Genomic DNA, 13376 nt, shown 5'->3' on the forward strand with positions numbered 1-13376 from the left:
AGCTCATAAATAGTTTTCTAGTTAAATACATTGGATGGATGGATGAAGAAAGTATTGATGTTGTTGGCTTTGTGGTTAAGAAGTTTGCTTCTTATTTAAGGTTCAAGATTCAGTCTCATTGTATGGCATTTGGGGCAAATTCATTTCTATAGCTTTGGGTTGATTCACACCTTGTTAAAACAGGTAGTTATGCTTGGCACACTCTTCTGGTTTGCCAGCTTCTGTTGAACAGTCAAACCCTTGTCAACATGAAAATTGGATGCTAAATTAAGATGATAATGATGTTGATGGTAAGATGGTGAGCATAATACTCAACAAGAATCAGTATGAGATGATTAGGTCGTGAAATCATCATATCACCACAGGTATGGTCCATCCAGTGAGCTTCCTCACAATTTCTGTTTATTTAATTTCACTAGTAATGATTGGGTCAATCCAAAAATATAATTGAATATACTTGCCTAAAATATCTTACAATGGGTTTGGAGCTGGAACCTTGTGATTGAGAATCAAACTATCACTCAGCCATGCAACCATTACAAAGGAACTGCTACACATTCAAATCTTCCTTACGAATCATTCTGCCATAAAAAAAGGATATCCTGGATTATGTAGTTCCTGTTATACCAAGAGACAGCTTGGTTGTGATGAGAACATCTTTGATCATGTCTCTGCTAGTATACAAGGCTGAACTAGGGCGACACAATATCAACATTTATATCTAAAAGGTTGTCTTAAAATGCCTTGTATACCCACCTTAGTTTCAGTAATAATATTTTACTAAGCTGTAGGGGTTACTAAACACAAAGGGGTTTAGAAAAATTAGAATCTATATAGTGCTCCTACTTCTTAGGAAACACTTTTTGATGTGGGACTCTTGTCTCAGCCTGTGTTTGGGGCCACAATAAAGTACTTCTGCTGTTGACAGAGATTACTTGAGGAAAGATAAGAGGCAATAGCAGGGGAAAAGTATTAAATTTATGGAGGAAAGGAAAAAAGAAAAACAGAGGAAAGAGTATACTCTTCCTTGTTGTTTGTGGAGTATTATCGGTGGTAGAAGGCTGGGAAGAGGAAGGAGAATAGTTGATACCAGCTTGATGTAATTAACAAAATCTTGAAACGTGATTTGGTTCATATGTCAAGGGTGATATATCACATGGGTATCATAGAATTGATTGTGCTATGGAAAGCAGACATTGGTGAAAGTTAGAAAGAGGAAGACAGGAAAGCATGCAAAGTTGGTTGAAGAGTGAATGGGAAATGGGTGGAGAGCAGAACTGTGAACAGTGTAGGTTAGAGCAATGAATAGTGTGAGAGCTGCTGAGAGTGAAGATTAGATGCAGCAGGAGCTTTGTCGAGTTGTTTCCGGCTTTGGCTGTGGTTTGATATGAAGTGGTGAGGTAGATTTGTTGGGCAGCAGTGGTTGCTACATGTTGGATTGCAAACAGGTTTGCAAGCAACAACATAGGAGGAAGTACAGAACAGGAAATCTTGATGCTATACTATGTAGCCATGCAGATACATACAAGTACTTAAGCAGCCAAAACATCAATGAAGTCTGGTGTAATGCTGGTGATCCTCTGCATTTGACAAGGGCTTGGCTGTTAATACTTTTACTAGGTATGATCTAATGTCTTTTCAATTTGCAGATTGTCATATTATTAACTCAGACAGTTGTAACAGTCCTTCAAAAATTAGCTTCAAACAATAAAAAGGAAAATAAAACTGTTCAAATGTACAAAAAAATAAATGGATTAAAATAGAAAAAAAAAAAAAGAAGAATCAAAACTATGAAGAGGTGGGGGGAGAAGGTAAATATAACATTTTTTCTTTATTTTTAATTCCAGGAACTTCCTTAATTTTGTAACAGAAGAACTGAAAGACCCTTATAAGTAAGTTTGGCTTTTCATTTGTAATTTCTTTTTCTTTTTTTTTTTCCATTTCTTTATTTATATCAACCTGTATGTTTGTTTTGTCTGTGAAGTGTCCTTCGGCTGGAAGTTCAACATGTAAAAAAAGAAAAAAAACCTTATGTTCCTAACATATTTATAGGCTCAAAGCATATTTTGTTGGGTCTGGGGAGAGTCATTCTATTTTAGTGCCTTATTATTTAACACACTCACCAGCACCAAAAGAGAATGATTCTCCCCAGACGCAACAAAATATGCTTCAACACACAAACTCACATAAAGAATCTTGCAAACCAAATCCAAGACCAAAGTGAAGCATATTTAGTTTTGCAGTATAATCAAAAAAATTATCTCAAATTTTGGCACAAGGTCACCAAGTCTAGGGCAGTGGACTAGTTGATTATATCAACCCCAGTACTCAGCTGGTACTTATTTTATTGACCACGAAAGGAAGAGAGGCAAAGTCAACCTTGGCAGAGTTTGAACTCAGAACACGAAGAGAGATGAAATACTGCTAAATATTTTGTCCAACTGTACGTGTGATCATTGGAGCTTTGGGAATAATACCAGGCTACTCATAAGTTTCAGAATAACAAAACATTGCTCTCATGGCTACTGCCCACATTCTCAGAACAACACTGTCAATCTGAGAATATCTGAACCTTTTAAACTTTCAAAATTGCAGATATTACAATAAACTTTTAATGAAATACCAATTCTCGGTATTTGGTCTCCTTTCTCTACAATGTATCATTGCTACTCAGAAATAACACAGTAAAGCATTTAACTTACTATTATTTGTGGTCACTGGGTGAAACTTGGAGCATAAAACAATGTAACAACAATACTGATTTGCAAATAGCAACATATATGGAAGGTTCTCTCTCGGTTAATAACACAGTATTCAGTGTTCTAACAAGACACCCGTGTTAAGTTGGATATAAAGAGTACCTTTTGGTGTTAATACTGCTTCTATCACCAATAATTAATTTTTAATAAGCCCTTTGACTATTTGTGACATCAGTGTTTGAAAAGATATTGATATACTATATAACACAGCAGAGAAATCGAGAGAGAGAGAGAGAGAGAGAGATTCAGTTGAAACATAAAACTTCTGCTCAAGTACAAGAAGAACCCTTTCTTATACTAACAAAGCTGTGATATACCTGACTAATAATCTCAACCCTATAAATGAGGACAGGAAATGCCCTAAATAACAACAACAATTAAAGACTGGACCAATCTAAACTACTTACATTCTTTTGTGAAAAAAAGTTGACAAACCCAATTACTAAGGGCCTAACCCTTTAGCATTTAAACCAATCACATCTGGCCGAAACTGGCCTGTTAAAGTCTGTCATACCGGCCATGACGAAGGGAAATAACCCTGAAACTCGAGTCACCTTTATATATTTATATATTTGATCCTTTATATTGAACACTCAATATTTCATCTACATTCAATACTTTATTTCATGGTACCATCCATTTTTATTTTATTTTATTTTATATTATATATTGTATATTCCATATTCTATATCCCACATTGGTTCTGCAGGAATATAAATAAAATATAAAAAACAGACAGTGTTGGAACTCTTTTAAACAAAATAATATATATATATATATGTGTGTGTGTATCTTTGTGTATGTGTTTGTCCCCTACCACCTCTTGACAACCAGTGTTGATGCATTTATGTCCCTGTAATGTAGCAGTTCAGCAAAAGAGACTGATAGAATAAGTATTGGGCTCTATGTCTGTTTTGGCATGGTTTCTATGGCTGGATGCCTTTCCTAATGCCAACAACTCATGAACGACAGATTTTGATAGGTTGAGGTTTTCTGCCAATTCTTGGGTTGTGCAATGTGGGTTATTTTCAATTAATGACTTGATTTGGTCATCATTTGTAGTGGATGGTCTGTCTGATCGCTCTTTATCAATAAGGCTACAATCTCCAGCTCAGAACCTTGCGAACTACTTCTGTACAGTTCTTTCGGATAATGAAACATCACTGCAAACTGTGCATATTTCTTTGGTTGCTTGTGAGGCATTTTTCCCTTTACAGAAAAAGAAAAGCATGAAGTGCCAAAAATGAACTTTCTTATCTAGCATTTCAAAGGGTTACAGAATTAACACAGGTTATAGGAACATAAACCTTCTTCCACAAAAAAATAGCTTAAACTGTGCTCTAAATGGAGGTGTAATCAAATCCTATTTTATGGACTCAACCATGTTCTAAAATAAGTCGAAAGGTAAGCTACTATAAATCGGCACAAACTTTCCAGACAACCCAATATTTTTGGCTGTAACTTTTATATTTTTTATTTGATTTTAATGAAATTTGAGATGTAGGTAAATTCTGTGGTGGGGGAGACAGTAAAGGTGTTTATTTAATTCAAAAGGGTTTGAAGGTGTTTATTTTATTCAAAAAGGTTTGAAAATGGCACAAATTCAAATTAGCATTTCCTTAGAGACATTCTTATAGATTTTGTAGAAATTTTACACGTGATTACAGTTTATGTCCATTAGTTGATACCAGCAAGAAGAGTTGACAAAAAAATTGATAATTGCATGTGAGCAGGGGATTTTAAGAAATCAATATGCTTTTTGTATGCAATTACCCATAGGATTAATATTTTATGCTGTAACTTTTACAGAATTCATCTGATTTTGAGGAAATTTGACATTTAGGTAAAGTTTATGGTCGGAGTCATGTAGTAGAGTTGAAATTAAACTGGTGAAAGGCAGAAATTGTCAAAATTCACTCACAATAAAATAATGAACTGATTTTGAAGAAAATTGACCCATGAGTAAAATTAAGCACTTTGACATATGAAACATTGATTATTTATATAATGTATTGGGATTTAAAAGTCAATGGTATATTTTCATGTAAATGGTCACATGGATTTTATTTTATGATATAACCTTAACACTTTTCTTCGGATTTTGCTGAGATTGGACACGCTGATCAATTTTGTACAGCGGGTGGCATTAAAGAGAGAGAAATAAACAAACATCACTCTCAATGGGTTGAGGTACACCCAAAAGTTTGACTGCAATTTCAGATGGTCCAGTATGCAGGAGTATGTCGTAAGCATTAACCGGGTAAAATCCCTGCTGAACCAGATATAACATCTTAATGGGTAATTGTTGGCACGGGGAACATAGAAGATTTTAATATAAGGTCAGAGGTGGAGAATGCGCACTGTTTTGGGGCCTACCTCTTGATGGCATCAATGTGCACCTCCCCTCACTGATATGAAGCCCGCTTACTAGATCAACTGGTTATCAGATAAAGCTCAATATTCTAGCCATCGCTCATCGTTACTTTTTAACCAAATCCAGTATATATATATACATATATATATGTGTGTGTGTGTGTGTATGTATATATGTATATATATATGCATACATCTCTGATTTACCTCATGCTAAAAATGCATGAAACATTGAGTTTAGGGAACTTATGTGTGCTTATGTTTAATTAACTGTGCTCTTACGTCATACTGTGGAATGCTGTAATAATGTAGTTGTTAAGCATGTGTCAGTTTAACCTGTTCCTTGGTACTTGGGTAACCTTTAGCAGAGATAACTCTAATGCACATGTTCAATCCCTCACTGCTTATGTTCTTTCTGCAGTCATTAACCTTCAGATATTTAGTTTGAGTCTGAAACTGCATCAGTCTCACATATCTTAGAGGGCTTGGAAAGGCCACATGCACTGCTTGTTCCCTCCTCATTAAACTTATAAAGTGTGTGTGTGTGTGTGTGTAGAGGTTGTAGAGGCTTTGAATGAAATTTTGTATGGCAGAATAAAACTGCTTTTGAATCCTGGATAAGTGGGGTAGGCCAACCTTTTAAAATTCAAGCGGATGTGAGATTTTTCTGTCTTTTTGGGAGAGAGCTTGTCAGACATTCATAAGCCTCTTGTGGCTCCTTCTAGCCCGGATGGTCATCATCATTATTGTCATGATTGACCAGGCTGCAAAGAGCCAAAGAGGCTAGCGAGTGTCTGGCATGCTCTCCCTTAAAAGCCAAAAATTCTCATATTCCCTTGAATTTTGAAAGGTGGCCTACTGGGCCATTCAGTTTATTGCCAGCTCCTAGTCATTGGTTCCTTTAACCCTTTAGCGTTTAAACCTGCCAGATCCAGCCCAAATATTCTACCTGATTTATGTTCAGACTCACCAGATCTAGCCTCTCACACTTACCCTACAACTTCACTCTGAAAATAAACAATCACATCGTGATTGGTTTAAAACAATGTGAATAAATAAAGTTTACATTTGATAGGGTAATCTGAATGCTAAAGGGTTTTGGAGCAAACACCTGGTTCTCTCTTGATCAATATTTTTCCTGCAGGCACTGACCTGTAGGATTTCAAGAAGTGGGCAGCAGCAACAGCTGCATCATTGTCACCAATCTTAGTGGGCTTGCAGGCATCTCCTTTCTCTTCAACTAACTTATATAAATTTTTAAAATGGGGTTAGATTTTAATCCAGATGCTTGTAATGATCTTTAGTGAATACATAACAAAGATATTATGCATGTGTTACTGGACTCTCTGTGTCACACAAACCTATGTCTGCCAGCACTCCCATACACATGCATTCTATAATAATTTTATTTTTACTTTCTAATTTTGACACAAGGCCAGCAATTTTGAGGGGAGCAAGAAATTGATTACATCGACCCCAGTGTTTAACTTGTACTTATTTTATTGACCCCTAAAGAATGAAAGGCAAAGTGGACCTTGACAGCATCTGAATTCGCAACATAAAATGCTGGAAGAAATTCCACTAAGCATTTTTTGCCATTGTGCTAGTGATTCTGCTAGCTCACCACTTTTACACATGATGTAATAATGGTTTCAAATCTTAGCACAAGGCCAGCAAGTTCCATGGAGGGGGTAAGTCAGTTTCATTGACCTCATTGCTCAGCTGGTATTTATTTCATCGGCTCCAAAAGGATAAAAGGCAAAGTTGACCTTGGCAGAATTTGAACTCTGAATGTAAAGACAGATGAAATGTCACTGAGTATTTTGCCTGGGATGCTAACGATTGTCACCTCATTCCCTTAAACACATGATGTAATAATAATTTTCATTATATATCTTACTAGTTAAAGAAACATAACTCAGTTGAATTTGTATCATTTAAAATTTCATTGAAGTGGTTTTTAGAGAGTGATGTTTCTGGAACAAAAGAACTTCAGTCTTTTATCAATTGTAAGTCATTCGACTGTGTCCATTATGAGCCACCCATTGAGTTGAAGGGTTTCATTTGATCATATTGATCTCAGTTACAAAATTGTGACATAAACAATATCAGTTTTTAGACACATTTAACCCTTTGTTACCATATTTCTGTTGAGATGCTCTGTGTTTCTTTCAATTGATTTTAAATATAACAAAGAATTTAAGTAAAATAACTTAGTTATCATTAAGTTAGTGTTAGGAACATAAATTGTGATGAAGGTTTGGCGAAAGATTTTAATTCAGAACTTTTGAAAACAAGGCATTTCTACTACAAAGCCAGAGTCGGTTTCAGCCGGGTTGGTATCAAAAGGGTTAAAAATAAATACAAGCACACTTGCAATAAACACACATACAAATGCAAATACACACACACACACAACATATTGTGTATTTTCTGGTATACAAGTTGACAGTCTGTAGTGTAAGCATGGAGTGTAAACATCATCACTATTTTCCTAAATCCTGCTGCATTTCACATGAAATTTTTGATCCTTCAAAGTCATCTCATTATATTAGTCATCTTGATGTATAAGTTGACCTACCTTTGACAATTTACTGGAATAAATTTTTCTACACCTGGATACCCTTCCTGTTGCCTATATTCCTTCTAGTTCTTTTAAAGCAAGTAATATTATGGCTGTGTGGTTGAACATACTTCCAAAGAAAATTGCTAATGAACAACACTGCTGCTGTTGTTGTTTTGGTGGCGGGTAATTGAAGGTGTATTGACTGTGAAGGTGGTCTTCCTTCACCATCATGGCCACATCTTTATTTTCTTCTCTTATAGCTTATTGCTTATCCTTCCCCATATTCTTATTTGGTTGTCGTCTTCAATTTAAAAACTTCCATGTCAGCAGACCTTATGAGACATCAATCCCAACATGTCGCACTAATGCCTATTCTTCATCAGGATGTCCCTGTCAAGCATTTCCTGTTCATCTTCATACATCCTCTTCATCTCTTTCTCTTCTGCAACACTTCATTAACGAGTCTGATTGATGTGGTAGCCATGTGTTTATACAACCACTCTTATTGACCCATCCAAGTCACTAAAAATAACCCAGATAATTTTTTATAGTTTGTGGTTTCTGCTTGTAATCACTGCAAATAAACTGGTTATACAATGTTTATTTAATTAACACAAGCTATTTCTGGTATATTTCCTTTTCCTTGGGAAAGTGATACCTATAGGGAAAATCCAACTTACAGCCATTGCATATTGATTGAATATTCTATTACAATTTGTATGATAATTATCTTTATAGTTGTCATGTCTGATATTAAAGCAATAGCTAATTAATATACAATGGCTGAAACTTGGGTTTTTTTTCAGCTTGCTGTCACTTTCCCACAGAAAGGAAAATATATTATAAATAGCTTGTTTTCATTAAATAAACATGACATATTGCTTCCCTGCAGTGATTACACAAGCAGAAACTACAAACTATAGCAGTTATTATCTGAGCTGTTTTTAGTGATATAGGTGAATTAGTAAATATGATTGTATAAACACATGGTTGCCACCAACCAGACTTGCTAACCAAGTCATGCAGAAGAGACACAGATGAAGAAGCTGTATGAAGATGAACCGGAAATGTTTATCAGAGACTTCCTGATGATAAAGAGACATTAGAGAGACATGCTGGTGTTGATTTTTCATAAGGCTTGTTGAGGAGCTTTCATTGTCTCATGAATGACATGACACACAAGTTTTTGTTACCTGAAGGATGACAACCAAATGAGATTATGGAGAGTGAATAAGCTTTGAGATAGAAAATGAAGATGTGCCAGTGATGCTGAGGAAAGACCATCTCTGTCACTACACCCCCAAGAAACAGACATCCCTCAAAAAGAACACCTATTTTATCTCTCACTCAGTCCAGATGAAAACATGTACAAAAGTAGCAACTATTTTAATAACCTTATTTCTTCACACACCCAAACACATGCAAGTACATTGTGCTGGGATGCAACCAAAGGAAAGTGCAAAGTAATAGCAGCTATAATAGTCAAGTCCGCCTTATCCATCTTTGCTATAGTAAGGTTTTATATGATCACTTAGCCTGCTAGGAATAACACACCCAGATTGCCTTCAAATCACACTTTACTATTTTCAAAATAGAAGGGCACACACTAGGTAATATAGTCCTAGATATAGTATAGAAATGTTAGCACGCCAGGCGAAATGCTTAGCGGTGTTTCGTCTGCCGTTACGTTCTGAGTTCAAATTCCGCCGAGGTCGACTTTGCCTTTCATCCTTTCGGGGTCGATAAATTAAGTACCAGTTACGCACTGGGATTGATGTAATCGACTTAATCCCTTTGTCTGTCCTTGTTTGTCCCCTCTATGTTTAGCCCCTTGTGGGTAATACTGAAGTAAATATAGTCCTAGATATCTCCAGAGTAAAGCAGAATAATTTTAGTTAGAATACCTTTGATCGTAGGTTTACTCAATCAGGGCTGACATAGAGCTAAACAAAAGGCAGTTGGATGGATGGACAGACAAACAGAGAGAAAAAGAGAGAGAGAGAAAAGTGAAGAGCCAGTGGGGGTACTTTCGTTACAGTCGACCTGTTAACTAACTCCTTCATGTCACATCCTACTATCTTAACAAAAGGACACATAGGACAGGATAGCCTTGACTGAGCTAGATTGCTTCTGATCATCAGTTTGTCCCAATCAGAAGCTGACTTGAAGCTAAATACCAGTAGCAAGGGAGATAAATAGTAGAGAAGTAGAAAATAGCAGTGGAGAGATAAAATGTGCCCTCACTGACCACACAACGCTCCATTGGGTAACCATTGCATGTTAGAATGTACAGTGTGGTTTTTAGTTTGGTGGAGATAAAGATTAGATATCATATATCTGAAACTACAGATTTCTAGATTCACATGTCATAATTCAGCCACTGAATTATGGCTTATCTCATTGGATAAGCTGAATCTTTAACTCAAAGTGCTGAACCATGTCAAATGTTTTATCATGCTGATTCTGCCTGTGGATTATGTTACCAGTCTCTGTGAAGTACTCAGGGACGGGGATATTCGGTGTTGAAAGCAACAGCCATCTACTTATGCTTCATGATCCTTTCCATCAAGGCTGACTTCGGGCTACACAACAACAGCACCAGCTACAATAACAACAAGTTTCACTTCTGCAGTTTTATAGTCATCACCATATCATCTTAATCAATGTGAATATTATCAGTGTTGCATATCAAGTTTACCATTATTAATGACATCACCGCTATCACCAGCATCATCACCATCATCATCATCGTCGTCATCGTCGCATCGCCATCATTATCATTGTCATCATCATTGTCATCATCATCGTCTTTATTGGCATCATTGTAGTCATCGTTGTCATCAACATCATCATTGTTGTTGTCTTCATCATTACCACCACCACCACCACCACCACCACCACCACCTGTAGCCAATGAGGAAAGAACACTATCACTAAATGTAGCCTTACATATGTGATGTGTGAGAAAAGTTGGGATGGATGATCATAAGTGGAACACTTAATTTTAGACTGCACATTCATGACCTTCTTGGAGCTAAACAGAAACAAAAACAGCAATGACATCATCATTATGAGTCAGTGAGAAGGCTTTAATGGGATTGCTCAATCTGTTGAATATAATAGCTAAATCTTCCTCACATCACACCTTTCTTAAATTTGGAAAGAACACATTGGATAATGTAGTCTTAGATACACTGTGTCTGAGATGGACTCTGCTGGGTTACTGATGAATTTTATGTTTTATTTTACACTCTTCATGAATAAATATGACAATCCAAATATCCTTGGTTCTCTGTACCTATTCTCTCCCTATCCACCTTCTTGTAGCTTGAGGTTATGCTCTGGTACTTCATTTCCACCATTCTTTTTCCTTTTCTTTCTTGGGTAACCATGTATCTCCTTTACAGGAATGGTTGGCATTAGGGAGGGCATCCAGATGTAGAAACCTTACCAAAACTGACATGGGGGTCCATTACAGCCTTCAGGCTAGTTAGATCCTGTCTAATCATCCAACCCATGTCAGCATGGTACAAGGACATTAAAAATAATGATGATACAGGACTAAAAATATATGTTCAGGGCCATATTCCCTTACTTTTTTCACCTGTTGAGCATGCTGAAAGAAGCATGTCCTCTCTACACCAATGAGCTTGATGCTGTTAATATTTTGTTCAAACTGTTCCAAGTTAAATTGTACAGGAAAGACATGAGCAAGGAGACAATTCGAGAAGGATAATATTTTGGGGGTTGGAAGGAATGAGAATAATTGTCAGTGGTGGGTGGAGGATGGGGTTCACTGTTCTTATTTCAAGAATGACAAACTTTCTTTGATCTGACATTCTGACTGGATTCAGAGAAAAGTTGCTTGTCATCTCAATAACCTTCCCTTGATTGGAAAGTCTTTTATATTTGACTTATTGTTGTTTCTTTTTTTTGTGCTCCACTTACAACTCTTTTCTACTGTTTCTTTCATTAACATACTTCAGTTCAAATATGCTGCCTCTGCTTCTGTTAATTTTGAAAGTAATGAAGAGTTTAGTAAGATAACCTTGTCATTATTAAGCTGGTGTATGGAACCTAAATTATCATGGAATTTTGATGGGAGATTTTAATTTAGATCAAGAAGCTTCTGTCATAGAAGTAGGGATGGTCTCAGACAGGTTGGTATCAAAATGGTTAAATCTTGCATCAGACATCATGGCTGGTATTTATAGCATGTCGCATGCTTCCTGTTATGAAACGAAATATTTTAATATCTCTGATAATTGACAGCAGAATTAGTGGAATACCGAACATTTCTACATTTAGTCTTGTCCCAATTACTATGTTAGTTCAAATTCCGCTGGTTCCATAAAATAATTTTGATCAAATAGGTGCAGGCATGGCTGTGTGTTTAAGAAGTTCACTTTGCAATCACATGATTCCGTGTTCAGTCCCACTGTGCAGTACCTTGGGCAAATGTCTTTGACTACAGCATCAGGTTGGCCAATGCTTTAGGAGTGAATTTAGTAGACTGAAACTGTGTGGAAGACTGTCATGTGTGTGTGTGTGTGTGTGTGTTAGTGTCTTTGTGTTTGTCTTCCTCACCACATGACAACTGGTGTTAGTGACTTGGCAAAAGAAACCATTAGAGTAAGTACCAAACTTAAAGAATTAGTACGGGGTCAATTTATTCAGCTGAACCCTTTAAAGCAGTACCCTAATAGGGCTGCAGTCCAAAGACCAAATCAAGTAAAAGATAAAAGATATAAGGAATATTTATGGAAATTTTGTCTGTGTCATCCTGCAGGTCTTAGGGTATCATGTTAAAGCTAGAAATCACTCATAGTTTCCATCTACTAAATTCGCTCGTGAAGTATTGGTTGGTTTGGGACTATAGTGGACGACACTTGTCCAAGGAGGGGACTGAACCTGAAACCATGTTGTTCTAATGTTACTAATGTTATGTTTTTCAAGAGATATTTCTCAAAGACCATTTTTATTCCTGTTAAGGGGAATGACTCACCACATACTCTTGAAATTTAAGTTGATATTTACCCAGTTTGGAATTTGAGAGTACCCAGTAAAGAGTTATATTTAAAGGATTTAAGAATGAATTCTTCTCTATGCAAACATGTGGAAAAGGATGCATCTCTTCTATTCAAAACATTGGTCAATATAGTCAGTACTTAATACCCTTCAGGTCTGCATAAGTTGCACAAACAATACAATGCAAAGTACTGGTTAGCCCACAATTATAGCAGATGCTGTGCAGTAGAACTGAACCTGAAACCATGTGGTTGGAAAATAAACTTAACAATATAGCCTTACGTGCACCTTTTTAGATATATAGATATAGATGTACTCACTCACTCACATGTATCTAACTCATGTCAGCATTTAATGGTTTAGCCAGTTTGACAATGGAATTTGGGTCTGGGATGTGAATGAATGGATATGTTGTATATATTGAGTTTTGAAAGTGATTTCTGTTAACCTTACATGTGTGTGTGTGTATGTATATATATACATACACATACCATTTCCATTCCTTTTGTTGTGCTCACATCAGCCCCACTTGTGCCAGTGCTGTGTAAAAGCACCCAGTACACTCTGTAAAGTAGATGGCATTAGGAAGGGCATCCACCCATTGAAACCATACCAAAACAGTCATGGGGCCTGGGCAGCTCCCCAGCTGC

General features: G+C 36.5%; 1 protein-coding gene across 10 annotated transcripts in view; it reads left to right on the top strand.

Moving 5' to 3' along the window:
• LOC106870292 (large neutral amino acids transporter small subunit 2) overlaps window positions 1-13376 on the top strand; it is a 280148-nt gene that overhangs the window by 191664 nt on the left and 75108 nt on the right. For all 10 annotated transcript variants that reach the window (XM_052970797.2, XM_052970761.2, XM_052970799.2 and 7 more), the window contains one exon: window positions 1848-1892. In XM_052970797.2, the coding sequence (XP_052826757.1) occupies window positions 1848-1892 (45 nt within the window). The remainder of the gene's footprint in view (window positions 1-1847; window positions 1893-13376) is intronic.

This window comes from Octopus bimaculoides, chromosome 1 (genome assembly GCF_046866305.1).
Source record: "Octopus bimaculoides isolate indiv1 chromosome 1, ASM4686630v1, whole genome shotgun sequence".
Taxonomy (NCBI): Eukaryota; Metazoa; Mollusca; class Cephalopoda; order Octopoda; family Octopodidae; genus Octopus; species Octopus bimaculoides.